General features: G+C 39.9%; 1 protein-coding gene across 1 annotated transcript; it reads left to right on the forward strand.

Annotated features, from left to right (window-relative positions):
- The first annotated feature begins 331 nt into the window (after nt 1–331).
- On the forward strand, nt 332–16,785 carry echs1 (enoyl CoA hydratase, short chain, 1, mitochondrial). Its single transcript, XM_057849127.1, has 8 exons — nt 332–507; nt 7,525–7,722; nt 9,346–9,473; nt 11,193–11,292; nt 11,933–12,037; nt 16,012–16,131; nt 16,220–16,287; nt 16,358–16,785. Exons 1-8 carry the CDS (start codon nt 414–416, stop codon nt 16,421–16,423), a joined length of 879 nt encoding a protein of 292 aa, XP_057705110.1. The 5' UTR covers nt 332–413; the 3' UTR covers nt 16,424–16,785.
- The last annotated feature ends 300 nt before the right edge of the window (nt 16,786–17,085 follow it).

Below are 17,085 nucleotides of genomic sequence, written 5' to 3' on the forward strand. Positions count from 1 at the left end.
CGACATATTGCATGTGTCAAAATACACTCAAAATGATTTCCTCCTATTTACTCATAATGTGTCATCAACGTACATTGCTGTAAAATACAGCTGTAAACACGAAAATTCATTTGTTTTTGTCTTTTGTGACTATCAACTGAATATCTTGGCTGTATGAGAACTCAAGATTTATATGTCATTAGTCAGTGTCGGTTGACTTGTCAATAAATCCCATTGCAAATGTGTACTGTATCTAATAGTATTTACATCATTCACAGGTTATAAGAGTAGTAACGTCCATGTACGCTAGATGGCGGTAATGCTGAGTTATATTTAAACTAGACCATTAATAGGCGAAGAAGAAGAAATATACCAGGAAAGACCGTTGTAGTCACAAATTGACAACTAAAATAGTTGCTGGTCCTGTTGTGGTCATGGCGTTTGTTTGCCGAAATGCTGCCGCACTACTGAAATCGAGCAGGGCAGCGCCCACCTTACTGTCAGCCACCGTTCGTCCGTGCAGCTCGGGTGAGTGTTTCAAAAAGACGCGTGTTGTTCAATGTCAAGTAAACTGCGCAGCGCTAGCCCTGCAAGCGTCTCTTCTTTGCATGAGGTGGAAAGTTATGGGTGCACAGCACACGTTGCAAAGCGTCTTTACAAGAGACGAGAATTAAGCAACATCTTTTCAGCAATGTAAGTCCAATTGGAACATAAAGTGGTTATTGTACATGTCTCAAAAAGACTTTACTGATCATGAAAAAGTACTGTTTGCGCTTGTATCCTTAAATTAACTTAATTCATCCGTGAGATCGTGTCATAAGTCAGTTTTGCAGAAATAGTAGGGGAGACTGGGGCAATGTGAGACTTTTTTTTTTCATTTGCTCTCCTCGAAGCCAGCTAAAACGACTAAATCAGCAAAGTTGACATATTTCCCATTAATTTAGGATGTTTCCTAAGAATGGACATTTTTAGAATGTACACAGTATGAATAGTATTTAAAAACAAACTGGTTAAAAAATAGTGGTCTTGTGTCTAAATTTACCCCATCTAAAGTGCAAACTGAGACAGACTAGAAAAATGAAAGGGGTAAAGTGAACCAATGATCGGTAAACTAATTGTTACTTTTCCATCCATCATCCATCCATCCATCTACCGCTTAATCCGGGATCAGGTTCCCAGGCTAGCCAAGAGACCGCCTCTCCGGCGTGTCCTGGGTCATCCCCGGGGCCTCCCACCAATGAGACATGCCCGAAACACCTCTCCAGGGAGGTGTCCAAACCAAATGCCCGGGCCACCTGAATGGCACTTGAATGGGAGTTTGTGTTGAAAAGGGACTCAAGCTTTTTTTTTTTTTTTTTTTTAATAAAAAGAGACAACTTTACAATCTAAAATGACTCAAGTGCTAATATGCTTCTCCAAAACACAATACAGCGGTAGCTCGACATACGATCGCTTCGACACACGATCTTTTCGACATCCGACGTAAAATTTGACTCGCCATTTGTTTCTACATCTGACGACATGCTCGAAATACGACGACATGACAGCATCGCAGATGGGCGCACGGCGGATTTTCAAACAGGTTGGTAATAGTAAAGGTGGTGAAACAAGGAAAAAGGTGACACCATTGAAATGAAGATGCAAATTATAGAAAAATATGAGTGTGGGGTGCGCATCCGTGAACTGGCTCAACAATACATCGCCACGGTCCTCGCCACGACCGTTTGACAGTCTTTATCAGTTAAGGTGACAATTATTATTGTGGTAACATCGCCAAAGAAATCGCCTGCTTCGTCAAGTTTTTATCATTTATTTAAGAACTTATCCAACACAAAACGCCTACTGTTCGCCACAGTTGACTGTGTTCGGGCAAAACATGATGCTAAGAGCTGGCAAAATTAAACGAGGTGAATAAAATTACTCGGATCAGTTTTTAAACTCGAGTTACTCGAGTTGTTTGAGTATTTGTTTCTAGAGCTGTCCCGACTAGTCGACATAGTCGACGTCATCGATGACGTAAATCCGTCGACGAGCACAACATCCCGTCGACGGTTAATGAAGGGTTAAAAAAATATATGTGTGGAAAGTTAGAATGTCGGATGCTCTGTTTTCAAGCGGGGAAAGCGGCACAAAGCCAAAAAAAGCGCACCATGGTGTCCAAAACATTGACTTATTTCAAAGAAACAAAGGAGAGTACACTCTTCTGTCCTGTCTCTTCAATGCCAAGCTTGGCTGCACGTCGGCCGTGAATTAACACCTCAAGCGCCTTCACCCAGTTTGTAATTTTTTTTTTTTTTCTTCATTTTTTTTGTACACCAGAGGGTGCTGTCGCCTTACTAAATAATAATGTTTCATTGACAATGGGCCTATAGGGAATGGGACGTACTACGTCACTGTTTGGCTAGGCCGCCATGCTGGCAATATGCTTCCGGCAGGCTCAACGGGGATTGTAACGTGTGGTAGTGCTAACCTAATTCCTTCGGTGTATTAGAAAGAAAATATGGGTGTGCATTGTTGTGTTACCGGGTGCAACAGTGTCTCCTGCGACAAAAACAAAAAGGGCGAGGAAAACTGGACTCACTTCTCACCGTTTTTCTGCATGGAGGACCAAATATCAGATCACGAAGGCACGACGGATGGCTGGGTTGCAGCGGTTCGTCGGAAAAGCATTTCTTTTGATCATATTTCTGCTGGAATGAGAGCGTGTTCCCGTCATCTCTACTCTTGTAAGTAGAACGATTTATCCGTTTTGGTTTCAATACGTTTTTTAATTTTTTTTTACCGTTGTGTAAATCTGCCTCGGTAGCAATGCTAACCTACTCCTCCTCCTCACCTACCTGTTGTGTTACTAGGAAAACCTGCATATGAAATGCTGACAACACATCCCGATTGGTCACCATATCTCTTCTTGGGTTATTCTGAGGTCAAGCGCACCACATCGGAGCGTTATGAGAGGTTGGAAAGGCGAAGAGTGCACGCTGAAACTTCAGTTTGCTCTGCTCTTACAAACACGATCCCAAGTGTTGTTGTGAAAAGTCAATAAAATATGAATACCAAAACATGACTTGAACAACTTCTTGACAAACTGTAACTGCTTGTTGTTTACTTCAGGTCTTCATAATAAACAGGTGTAATAATTACAAAGTCAGGTGACTTAATTTTGTTATTCTATTTGGAATATGCATTGACAATGTGTGGACAGTGTTGTAGACAAGAACTGGGACTGATAAGTTGCAATAGATTTATTTCAAGTAATGCAACTTCTCCAATACAATATTTGAGCTGACAGTTTAAAATCTTTAAATTAGTGCAAACAAGGCCCACCCTCTGACGGGGTCAGCAAATATTATATAATTATAAGTAATATATACAAGTTCAACATAAATGTGTCTTTGTCAAAGCAGTTTAAAAACTATTTACTGGCCTTGGGTAAATTGCCAGACAGAATAAATATGTGGTTTAAAGTTCTTGCATTTCCATTTTAGGTATTGCAAGTTCTCCAACACAATATTTGAACTGACAGTTTAAAATCCTTTTAGTGCAAAATGGCCCACACTCTGACAGGGGGTAGCAAATATTATAATACATAATACATTATAAAAAGCTATATACTATATAAATACAAGATCACAACAAAACCTGTATTTTTCAAAGCAGTTAAAAAAACATTCAGTGGCCTCAGGTAGATAAAGGTGTATAAATATGTACTAGGGCTGTCCCAAACGACTAATTTTCTCCCGATTAGTCAGCCGACTATTTTTACGATTAGTCGACTAATCTAATAATTAAAAAAAAAAAAAATTAATTTTGTTTTTGTTTACTAATTTAGCAATGAAATTTTTGTTGACGCTTATCAATTCACAAAAAACATATTGGAACACTTAAATTATTAAAGTACAAATAAACACAAATAATAATAAATCACAAATAAACAATTAGTTCAAATGCTGATAGAATTTACTAGTGTAGCATCCCTGATTGAAAAGGTGGTCTCTTAAACTGATGGTTTACAACTTTTATTCCATCCTTGATGTAATCACACCGTAAGAGCTATGGTGCACACAAATAAAACAACACAATTAGAAATTAACAAAAACTTTTCACCTTTTTCCTTTTAAACCTTATTTATATATCAATGAATTGCCTTTACCTTAATTTATTACCTTATCATTGACAACCTCTCCCTTGAGTGCAATCACTGTATATACTGTATATATTTATGACCTTTTAACCTTATATAATTTTCTATACCATAAAATAAACCATAACATGAAATAAACCTTTCAGTTAGCATTAAGGACAATACTAATAGCGCTTATGGGCCCATTGTCAATGAAACGTTATTATTCAGTAAGGCGACAGCACCCTCTGGTGTACAAAAAATGAAAAAAAAAAAAAAAAAGAAAAAAATTACAAACGGTGACGGCGCTTGAGGTGTTTATTCACGGCCGACGTGCAGCCAGGCTTGGCATTGAACAGACAGGACAGAAGAGTGTACCCTCCGTTGTTTCTTTGAAATAAGTCAATGGTTTGGACACTCTGGTGCGCTTTTTTTGGGTTTGTGCCGCTATCCCCGCTTGCATACAGAGCATACGACATTCTGAACTTTCCACGCATGTATTTTTTTTTTTAACCCTTCATTAACCGTCGACGGGATGTTGTGCTCGTCGACGGATTTACGTCATCGATGACGTCGACTATGTCGACTAGTCGGGACAGCTCTAATATGTACATTACAGTTCTTGCATTTCTATTTTAGGTATTGCAACTTTTCCAACACTATTTGAATTGACAGTCTAAAGCAGATATGTCCAAAGTCCGGCCCGGGGGCCAAATGCGGCCCGTGGTCAAATTTAATCCGGCCCCCAGCCTCTGTTATAAACTCAATAACGTCTGGCCCGCACACAAACTTAATAAATTGGTCAGCAGTACTGTTACCAGCATATGAAGGAGCTTACACACTAAATGCTGCTCCTCATTTACCCACTAAAAGGCAGCAGCACTCTAAGCAACATTACCCCGTGTGACCCTTTACTTTCAATTTTCTAAAATGGCGACAATCAAAAAAAGTTGACTGCGACGGCCGACACTTCAAGGATAGGTGAAAATTGGACTACTTCTTCACTAAAATACGCAACTGTGTGTGCCTCATTTACAAAGAAACAGTCGCTGTTTTGAAAGAGTCCGATGTGAGGCGATATTACCAAACATGACACGCTGACATGTACGACAATATTATAGGGAAGATAAGCAGCGAGAAATTGAAGCAACCTGAAGCTAGCATAATTTCACAGCAGCAGTATTTCGCAAGAGCCCGAGAGTCGAAAGAGAATGTCACAGAGGCTAGTTGCGAGATTGTTTAAATTAATAATTAAAAAAAAATATGAAAGCAAATGTGACACACAGAATGGTTTGCTAAAATTTGCTTAAATATATTGTCTACGTAAAGGACGTCAGCGAAGGTCGGCCCCCTACATTTTTACTACACCAAATCTGGCCCCTTTTGCAAAAAGTTTGGACACCCCTGGTCTAAAGTCTACATTAGTGCAAACAAGAATAATTATAAATAATAATAGAATTTATCAATTCAACATTACAATGAAACGTGTCTTTGCCAAAGTGGTTAAAAAAAACACTTCACTGGCCTTAGTTAAATAGCCAGGCAGAATAAATATGTGCATTAAAGTTCTTGCATTTTCACAAGTTAAAAGCCCGCAGTTTATCAGCAAGAAAGGCAGACCCAGACGGCGTCTGCTCCAGGGGCTTGTTTGATTCCGACACAAGACAAATGGAACCACTCAATTGAACAAATTTTCTTTGTCAAATAATCCAAGAAGAGAGATGGTGACCAATCGGAATGTCTTGTCAGCACGTTTACCTAGTAACACAACAGGTAGGTGAGAAGGAGGAGTAGGTTAGCATTGCTACCGAGGCAGATTTACACAACGGTAAAAAAAAAAAAAAAACGTATTGAAACCAAAACGGATAAATCGTTCAACTTACAAGAGTAGAGATGATGGGAACACGCTCTCATTCCAGCAGAAATATGATCAAAAGAAATGCTTTTCCGACGAACCGCTGCAACCCAGCCATCCGTCGTGCCTTCGTGATCTGATATTTGGTCCTCCATGCAGAAAAACGGTGAGAAGTGAGTCCAGTTTTCCTCGCCCTTTTTTTTTTTGTCGCAGGAGACACTGTTGCACCCGGTAACACAACAATGCACACCCATATTTTCTTTCTAATACACCGAAGGAATTAGGTTAGCACTACCACACGTTACAACCCCCGTTGAGCCTGCCGGAAGCATATTGCCAGCATGGCGGCCTAGCCAAACAGTGACGTAGTACGTCCCATTCCCTATAAGTGCTATTAGTATTGTTCTTAATGCTAATTGAAAGGTTTATTTCATGTTATGGTTTATTTTATGGTATAGAAAATTATATAGGGTTAAAAGGTCATAAATATATACAGTATATAAAGCGATTGCACTCAAGGGAGAGATTGTCAATGATAAGGTAATAAATTAAGGTAAAGGCAATTCATATAGGCAATTCATTGATATATAAATAAGGTTTAAAAGGAAAAAGGTGAAAAGTTTTTGTTAATTTCTAATTGTGTTGCTTTATTTGTGTGCACCGTAGCTCTTACGGTGTGTTTACATCAAGGATGGAATAAAAGTTGTAAACCATCAGTTTAAGAGACCATCTTTTCAATCGGGATGCTACACTAGTTAATTCTATCAGCATTTGAACTCATTGTTTATTTGTGATTTATTATTGTTATTTACGTGTTCATTTGTACTTTAATAAATAATTTGAGTGTTCCAATATGTTTTGTGTGAATTGATAAGCGTCAACAAAAATGTCATTGCTAAATTAGTAAAAAAAAAAAATTAGATTAGTCGACTAATCGTAAAAATAGTCGGCTGACTAATCGGGAGAAAATTAGTCGTTTGGGACAGCCCTATAAATTGTTTCAGCTCTACAGGAATTATTATTATATTCAGATTTTTTATAATTTATTTGTTTTGCTATGTGTAATTGTCATTTGTAATAGTACCAGCTGTATTTATTAAGGATTTAATGTAGGTTTTTGGGCTGTGGAACGAATTAATGGAATTATAAGGTATACTTATGGGAAACTCCTGCTCGACATACGACCATTTCGACTTACAAACAAGGCCCTGGAACAAACTAACTAGTTATGTAGTGGTACCACTGTACAAACCGACACTTTAGACACTTATTAGCATAATCGCTATCTGTGCTAAGTAGTAACATCCTGTCAACAAAGCATACAATTGCCTTCATTTATTCACCTCTGACCGAGGCACATTGGATCGAACAACACAAAAGACAATTTAACTCTCATGCATTGTAAAGTTATTGCTTGAGCAACCCAGCTTGAGTGTAGCAGACTAGCAGTGAACTCTCTCTCTTTTCTTCTTCATCCCAAGTTAGTGGAAATGCAAAACTCCAGTTCCCAAAGTGACACTAGTTGCGTACCACTGCATTAAATGGTCATTTTTGTTTGTGGTCACTGCAGGTGCCCACTATGAATATATCAAGGTGGAAAAGCGTGGTGAGAAGAAAAATGTGGGTTTCATCCAACTGAATCGACCAAAAGCTCTCAATGCGCTGTGTGACGGCCTGATGACGGAGGTGGGTCAGGCCTTGGATGCCTTTGAAAACGACGGAGGCGTGGGCGCCATTGTCATCACCGGCAGCGACAGAGCGTTTGCAGGTGAGGGCAATGTTAATTGACAATCAGAAAACAAAACAAAAATTAAAACGGCTGCCAAAAACAACACTGCATCCAATCCATTTTGACTGGGAGGGCTTCCACTGATCAAATTATGGCAATCGACTGGTGTGACTTCACAGCTACGTGAAGAACCTCAGAGTTCCAGCTCATTTGGTAGAGGTTAAGACAAAATAATTGCCACCAATAACTCATTGACTGCCATTGATGGCGCTAGACATTCGAACGATCGCTGCCAGTCCCTCTCAATCAGAATGAATTGGATGTGTCTCACAGTCAATCACCCTGAAACGCAATTGTCCTAAAATCCAGCCAAAGAAAACAAGGGAAAAAAGTAGCCTATATCATATAAACCTAAAACATAATTAAGTTTAAATCGATTACATGCCGTTAATGCAGTGCTTCTCAATTATTTTGTTACGCCCCCCCCAAGGAAGACGTAAATGTTTCGCGCCCCCCCAACTCTCTGCCGCCACTGTAAATAGTATCATTTGTCTATAATATTACTATTATAAGTACGCCTCAGCCTAACATTGTGTCCTTGTTTTCTATTAAAGAAAAAAAGTAACATAGATCAACTTATAATAAAGTATACCTTTATTAACATTATTTTGCTTGTAACAGAAAAGACAACGCGCATCAATTTGCCTGAAGTTAAAAAAAAAAAAAAAAAAAAAAAGTCACATCCAAACTGTAAAAATACACTCAAGGTACATTTTTGACCATTTGATACTGAAAAATAAAATGTAATAAAATCAGTAAATAATAACAAATTCAAAATGATTAGAAACATTTACTCTTCAGGACAACATGCCAAAAAATTTGACCGAAAACCCCAAAACTGAATACGGGGGGGGTGGTGTCTTTGGACAGAAGGAAAGTTTTTATTTTCGCAGATTCACCACAGTGCTCACTGGTTTACTGATTTAACACTGACAAAGCGGGACGATTGTGACAATTGGTAATATTCGGCACGTTTTCGCTGAAAAACAATCAAGCGGCTTATCAATGAGATTGAGGTCTAATGTCTTTAAGTGGCGTCTTAACTGATTTGGCTTCAGACTCTCCGCTATAATCATTTTTAGACTCAGTAAACAGTGGTCTTTCCTAGTCCAAGTCAAAGCCAAAAGGCAAACGGCCTGAAAAAAGCGCATTCTCGGCGGCCAAGGGAGAACCGTAGGTGAGGGCGGTGGTCGTGACGATCCCAAGCCGAAAACGGTTACAGGTGTAGGCGCCTACACCGGCACTTCTCGGCCGGACACGTGAGAACCAGAGAAGACAGTGGGTCGCTGCGTGAGTCCAGCTCTGCATGAGTCTCTTCCGTGTGCTCTTGCTTACTTCAAAAATACTGCACGCACTTTGAAAATGAGAGCGCCACTGCCACCCACGGAGTGGATGTGCAAGTACACTTTATTCTAGTACGGCAAAAAAAAAAAAAAAAAAAAAAGCGTGTTCCCGAGGTCACTCGCGCCACCCCTGGCATTGCTCTGCGCCCCCCTGGGGGGGGCGCGCCCCACCATTTGAGAAGTACTGCGTTAATGGCACTGAATGTGTTAATATGAAGCAGTGCTGTTGCCATAACCTTTTATGACTTATCTTTTTTAGCTGGGGCGGACATAAAAGAAATGCAGAATCTCACTTTCCAGGACTGTTACGGCGGTAACTTTCTTGCTCACTGGAACAGAGTGTCCACGATGAAGAAGCCTGTGATTGCGGCTGTCAATGGATTTGCAGTGAGTGTCTGTATTTAGGTCCAGTGGGCAATAATTCGAATCATACCGCAAAAGTACAGTGGGATGAAAAAGTATTTGAACCTTTTGGAATTTCTCACTTTTTTGCATAAAATTGCCATCAAATATGATTTGATCTTTGTCAAAATCACACAGATAAAAAAACTGTCCGCTTTAACTAAATCCACCCATTTATAGGTTTTCATATTTTAATGAGGATAGTATGAAACAATGACAGAAGGGGGGGGAAAACAAGTGAACCATCACATTTAATATTTTGTGCGGCCCCCCCCTTTTTTTTTTTTTTTTTTTTTTTTTTTTTTTTTTTTTTTTTTTGCAGCAACAACTTCAACCAGACCTTTCCTGTAGCTGCAGATCAGTATGACACATCGATCAGGACTTATCTTGGCCCATTCTCTTCTACAAAACTTCTGTAGTTCAGTCAGATTCCTGGGATGTCTGGCATGAATTTTTGTCTTTAGATCATGCCACAGCATCTCGATGGGGTTCAAATCTGGACTTTGACTTGGCCACTCCAGAAAGTGTATTTTGTTCTTCTGAAACCGTTGTGAAGTTGTTGTTTTGGATCATTGTCTTGTAGCAGCATCCATCCTCTCTTTAGCTTCAACTGTCTGACAAATTGGCCTCACGTTTTCCTGCAAAACATCCTGATAAACTTTTGAATTCATTCTTCCATTATTGATTGCAAGTTGTCCAGGCCCTGAAGTAGCAAAACAGCCCCAAATCACGATGTTCCCTCCGACATGCTTCACTGTTTGGGATGAGGTGTTGATGTTGGTAAGCTGTTCCTTCTTTCCTCCACACATGACGTTGTGTGTTACTCCCAAACAATTCAACTCTGGTTTCATCGTCCCAAAAAATATTTTGCCAAAATTTGTTTGGAGTGTCCAAGTGCCTTTTTGCAAACGTTAATTGAGCAACAATGTGTTTTTTAGACAGCTGTGGCTTCCTCTGTGGAGTCCTCCCATGAACACCATTCTTGGCCATAGTTTTACATATAGATGATGTGTGCATGGAGACATTGGACTGTGCCAGTGATTTCTGTAAGTCTTGAGCAGACACTCTAGGGTTCTTTTTTTACTTCTATGAGTATTCTGCGCTGAACTCTTGTCGTCATTTTTGGTGGACCGCCACTCCTTGGGAGAGAAGCAACAGTGCCAAACTCTCTCCATTTGTAGACATCTTCTCTGACTGTGTATTGATGAACATCCAGACTTTTAGAGATGGTTTTGTATCCTTTCCCAGCTTTATACAAATCAATGATTCTTGATCGCAGGTCTTCAGACAGCTCTTTTGACCGAGCCATGACGCACATCAGACAGTGCTTCTCATCAAGACATTTCTTGCCAGGTGTGTGTTCTATAGTGGGCAGGGCAGCTTTAAACCACTCATCAGTGATTGGGCACATCACTTAAATTAAATTATTCGGTAAAACTGGCTTCAATTGCAGTTTGTCTCCTTAGACAGAGGGTTCACTTACTTATTTTCCCCCTTCTTTCATTGTTTGCATGCTAATATGAAAAGTTATACATGTTTGGGTGGTTTTAGTTGAAGCTGACACTGTTTTTTCATCTGTGTGGTCTTGACAGATCAGATCACATTTGAATTTTGTGCAGATTTTATGCAGAAATAAAAGAAATTCCAAAAGTTTCAAAGTTTAAACTTTTGATAGGCGTTTTCCCACTTTCTCCACTCTTTCAGTTGGGAGGAGGATGTGAGTTGGCGATGATGTGTGACATCATCTACGCTGGGGAGAAGGCACAGTTTGGCCAACCCGAAATCCTGTTGGGGACCATTCCTGGTAAGACTGATAATCGTGATAACCGTGACCATCGTCAATACGGTGATCATTTTTCAATAATCAATCGAATCGTGGGGTGCCTAAGATGGCACACCCCTATAAGGCATGCTTGCATTGTAGCCATATTATTGTTTGTTTTTGTTGTTGTTGTTGCGCTGCTGCCATGCAGAGCGCTGTTGGATATTCGTGTGCCATTTATTTTAGCGTTGTGAAAAGGGGGTAATAAACCGAGGCTTATTGGCCCTTTTAGTTTTCAAATGTGTTCGTGTGTCACTGCACTGTCTAGCTGCGGGGATTTGCATTATAATACACGGGTGCTTTCGTTTCCAATACAAAAACCCCAACACACACTGTAGGTGAAATACAACGCTGTCTTTGTAGTAGCCTAGTAGTAGCACGTAAACTATCCAGCATGCGTTTGTACTGCCATTGTGCACACCTTGTATGGAGGAAATGTGCGAGCATGACAAATTTGCACTGAAATGACTGTTTTGGGATGGGGAAAAACTAAAAAAAGATCCTCAACACCCCCTGCTTTGAGTGACTTCTAGCACCTGTGTAAGTGGTCTTAAAAAGGTCTTTAAAAAATCTCCATCGGAACTCTGATTGGAGCTACTTTTACCTCGTTGTCTTCCTCTAGGGGCGGGGGGCACCCAGCGTTTGACCCGCGCGGTGGGCAAGTCTCTGGCCATGGAGATGGTGCTGACAGGAGATAAAATCAATGCCCAAGAAGCCAAGCAGTCAGGTAAAAAGTCAATCTACTACTTTAAACGTTCATTGTTCCTAAAACAAGCCAACTTTTAACTGTGTTTCTTCATTTCTCTGCATTTAGTTTCTAAACCAGTGTTTCAGAACTTTTAATCCTTTCATGCGCAGACAATACATTTTTAACCCTTACAGGGCACTAATTTAACTCACTGGCCATTCATTCTATTTTGAAAGGGAGTCAGTGGCACTGAAACTTGCGCATTCACTATGTTGTTACAATTCAGAGCAGATTTTGAGCACAGAAAAACAGGTTTCGAGCACATAAAAATATATTGAGCAAGCAATTAAAGATTTTGAGCAAGCAATGATAGATTTTGATCACAGAAAAATATATTGATCATTAAAAAAAAAATCTACTCTGTGCTCCACAATTGTGTTTGCATGTTAGTTTTGCCCGCTCAATTCCCCCCCCTCCTCGCTTGTTTGCTTTCTGTGCGCGCTCAGTTTGGCACACGTTACAAATGTGCCACGAAGCCAACTAGGCATGTGCCGGTATGAGATTCTGACTGCATGATAACCTTAAGCAAAAATATCACGGTATTGCAATTACAGCTCTAAAATGTGTTACTTTGAGATACCTGGATGCAGAGGTTGCGCTAGACATTTTCATTGTCTGTCATTTTGACTGACAGGGTCATAAAAATCCGGTCATAGTCTATTTTTACCCGTCACTTAAATTTTTAAAATGATAATGATGACATATTCAATAGTATTTAGTTTTCATTCATTTTTAATTAATATTGTAACGCTTGCTTGGCGGCGAAAAATTAGACACGGAAGTTGTATTTTTCTCCCTCTTTTTACTCTGCTTACCGCCAACAACACCAACAAAACAACTCCACTCCCAAAGAAAAAGAGGCAACTATATAGACCCCAATCACCAACGTCACACAATGATCTTAATTGTGGTTGTCAGCCCAAAATCTTCTAAATATATATTAAATGCATCTTACCAGATATAAAATGAATACTACATAGTCTGTGGATCGTTTGGTGCCCAGATTTCTTGTCGAATTACAGCAGTCCATCTCGCTCTCCTCTTCGGGTCTCTCAGAATACGGTAGAACTTCAAGTCTCTCAGTCTATCTTCTCTGTTACTGCAACCAACCGCCACACACGCCTTCGCCATTTTGATTATTAATGTTAATGAGCAGAAAAACACGCCGTAATAGGAGGCATGTACGTAGCGGTAATGTGTAAACACGACGAGCTGACGGACAATATGGCTGCTCCAGTCAGGGGGCGGAGTTGTGACCAGTGTTGTTAATCTTACTGAAAAAAAGTAATTAATTATAGTTACAAATTACTTCTCCCAAAAAGTAATTGCGTTAGTAACTCAATTACCTGAATGTAAGAGTAATTAGTTACTTGGCAAAGTAATTGGTGATAATTACTTCTTTTTTTTTCCTCCCAAAAAAAAAAAAAAAAAAAAACATTGGCCACATTATGTCAAGTTTTTTGTGAAGGTATTTGGTAAAATCGGCCCGAGCCCAATTCTTTACCCTAATTTACCCTTTACCCTGAATCAACTGTTAAAAGTTGTTAAAATTGCTCCCATTATTGCATTAGTTCCCTTCTCTCTACTTTCGACATATGAAAGTTTTAAAACTGTTTCATCATTTAAAGATAGATTCAAGTCAAGATTTTGCCGATTTAGAAGTATTTTAGATAAAAAGTTACTTGGGTTCGCTAGGAAGGTTCTCTACAACAGAGCCGTCCTAAAAAGTACTGCTTTAAGATGGCGCTGTCTACTAACGCATTTAGTGCCATGTCTGTCATTTTGCATCTAGTTATATCTATATCTATATCACAGTACATGTGTTATCTACCATGTCTACCATATCTACCATAACATGCGGGCGTAGTTTGTAGGCTATCGGCTACAACATGTATTATTGGAGCTACCTAGCATCGCGTTTGCTCGGCGTCACAACTTTCTAGCTTCCTCCCCACTCCTGCTCTGCTCTGTCGTCTAGGTGAGTCCGTCTCCCTCAGACTTTTCGACCAATACAGTAACGCATAGTAACGCATGCCTTTCCGTCCTCAGTAACGGTAACGGCGTTGCCAAGATGAGAAAAGTAATTAATTAGATTACCCACTGCTGAAAAAAATAACGCCGTTAGTAACGCCGTTATATTGTAACGCCGTTATTAACAACACTGGTTGTGACGTCATGTGATTGGGGTCTGTAGACAAGTTTCCTGAGCGAAATACGGGCGCCGCCATCTTGGAAAATGTCTGCTTCGCACTTCCGGTCCGGTCAAGTAGCAGTGTATTAGCAGTGTATTGACGACGATAAAACTACGAAATCAAGCCAGAGAAACCCATGGAATCTTCAAAAATTGATTCAGCACGACCTAGATGACACGTAGATGAGATTGGATGGCAGTTCGTGTCACTTCGTTGATCATTCGTGGACAAAATTATTAACAACGGTCAGCCTATGTTAACGTGAGGAATGGATTGATACTACGGCCATTAGTGACCAAAATGTGGTGAAATTACAAGTTATATTACATTTGCCGACTGCAGAAGGGCTGACATGGATTGTTTTGTTACAAGGAAATGCTACAAGGTTATGTACATATGATGTAAACACAAATAGTATGTCATTCTTTTTTTTTATTGCAGGCATTGATCGCAATAAAACATTTAGACATGATTCAATTTCTTGTTTTATTTAAAACGATTGGTGCACTCCAAAACAGGTCAATAAGTCACATTTATAAAAGTATTGCAAAAATAGCACACGAGAATGTGATATCAGACCGCAGAGCTCCGGAGCCTCGTGAACAAATAGCGACATCACGGAGGCCCTCGGCGACACGGAAGTCGTGGTATTTTTCTCCCTTTTTACTCTGCTTACTGCCAACAACTCCGCCCCCAAAGAAAAAGAGGCAACGATATAGACCCCAATCACCAACGTCACACAATGATCTTAATTGTGGTTGTCAGCCCAAAATCTTCTAAATATATATTAAATGCATCTTACCAGATATAAAATGACTACTACATAGTCTGTGGTGATCGTTTGGTGCCCAGATTTCTTGTCGAATTACAGCAGTTTATCTCGTTCTCATCTTCGGGTCTCTCAGAATACGGTAGAACTTCAAGTCTCTCCGTCTATCTTCTCTGTTACAGCAACCAACCACACACGCCTTCACCATTTTCATTATTAATATTAACGAGCAGAGAAACACGCCGTAATAGGAGGCATGTACGTAGCGGTAATGTGTAAACATGACGAGCTGACACACAATATGGCGGCTCCAGTCAGGGGGGCGGAGTTGTGACGTCATGTGATTGGGGTCTATACACAGGCGGCAATCTTGTCCATCAATTGGATGACGCGCTGGCACACCGGGTGCACCAATAAGAACCTCGCGTTGATGTGTCAATCACGGTGCCGCCGCCAGACCCCGGTGACGCTACAATATTCTGACAGAAGAGCCAACGACGTCATGCATTAAGAGAGACAATAGCTAATTAATATGCTAACTCGCCACCCTGTGGTCTGGGGTGTGAATTGCAACCTGTCAAAATGACGGACGGACTTCAGTTTTTTCCGTCACCGTTTTAAAAAACCGGTCAACGACGGAAAATATCCGGTTAACGCAACCCCTGCCTGGATGATAAAACAACTTTTTTTCCATTGAACATGATTTTAATTTTTCAAAACATCTTAACAAATTGGAACATAAGATTATAAGTTATATATAGGAATATAATTGCCATTACTATTATTTTTTTAATGTCCTAAAATAGTCACTTGCTTGAAAGGTCTTAAGTGTCAACTTTTGAATCTCTATCTATCCCGTCGTGACCACTATCCCTGAAAGGGTTAATTAATCAAGGCAGTATTTTCATTGTTCTGAACAATATTGTCCCACCATGGACTTACTTTGCTGTTTGATTTTATTAAACAATAGAATTTTGGGTTGCTGACTACAGGTTTGGTGAGTAAAATTTTCCCTGTCGATGAACTGGTTTCGGAAGCGGTCAAATGCGGTGAGAAAATTGCTGCCAATTCCAAACTGGTGTCCACCATGGCCAAAGAGGCAGTTAATGGAGGTCAGGCCTCAGTAAATGAAACTCATATAACCTATTGTAATCAAATGAAATTTAAAGGCATGTTATTTTGTGCCCGGTGTGGTTTCAGCCTTTGAACTGACTTTGGCTGAGGGGAATCGTTTGGAAAAGCGTTTGTTCCATGCAACGTTTGCTACGGTAATGGAGCACGCCTATACTCTCATGCATGGAAACTGGCATTACATTATGCTGCACTTTTGATTTTTAGGACGATCGCAAAGAGGGCATGACTGCATTTGTGGAGAAGAGAAAGGCCAGTTTTCAGGACAAGTGATCTGCTGATGAAACTCTGAGCAGGCCGGGTGCAGCAAATTGAATGATTGTTGATTTGAAATGATTTTTTTTTTTTTTTTTTTAAATGTGACTATTAAGGAATAGAGCTATGGAATTTCTACCATCATGTGGGAAAAAAAATATTATGTACCATTATGAAATAGAATCACGCATATGAAGTAATAAGGCAAACTAATCTTGTTTGTACTGCAAAAAGCAACAATCGGGTTGAGGGTACATGATGTGGTCGCAGTCTATTTACAATACAAGGTAATCAGCCGGATGACTTAAAGCCTTTTCTCACTTTTAATGAGTCTAGGTTCTTTTCTGTGTACATTTTGCAAATAAACCATGAGATTGCTACTCGGTTGCTTGTTGTCCATCCTTCATTCCATTGACTTTTAACAAAAAAACAAATAGAAACATGGATTGGCGTTGCTTATATTTCCTGGAAGTGGAAACCACAACCAGGGACATCCAGGTGGATGTGTGCATCACAGTAGCCGAAACGGGGAGACTCTCAAGATGAAATGAATGCGGTTTCGTGAGTTTCAATCTCCTGGAAGTGGCGACAATTTGACAGGCAAAAAAGTAAAGTGAAACTGATTGCACGCCTGTGTGTCTTGGGGTACCATGCAATTAAATTTTGTGGTTTAATTTTCC

The sequence above is a fragment of the Corythoichthys intestinalis genome, chromosome 10, assembly GCF_030265065.1.
Source record: "Corythoichthys intestinalis isolate RoL2023-P3 chromosome 10, ASM3026506v1, whole genome shotgun sequence".
Lineage (NCBI taxonomy): Eukaryota > Metazoa > Chordata > Actinopteri > Syngnathiformes > Syngnathidae > Corythoichthys > Corythoichthys intestinalis.

What these genes read in the sequence shown, in the direction of transcription:
- echs1 (XM_057849127.1), top strand. Translation starts at nt 414, where the DNA reads ATGGCGTTTGTTTGCCGAAATGCTGCCGCACTACTGAAATCGAGCAGG. An exon ending in CCAAGAAGCCAAGCAGTCAG is followed by an intron (nt 12,038 to 16,011) that starts GTAAAAAGTCAA and finishes TGCTGACTACAG; the next exon opens with GTTTGGTGAGTAAAATTTTC. An exon ending in CAAAGAGGCAGTTAATGGAG is followed by an intron (nt 16,132 to 16,219) that starts GTCAGGCCTCAG and finishes GTGTGGTTTCAG; the next exon opens with CCTTTGAACTGACTTTGGCT.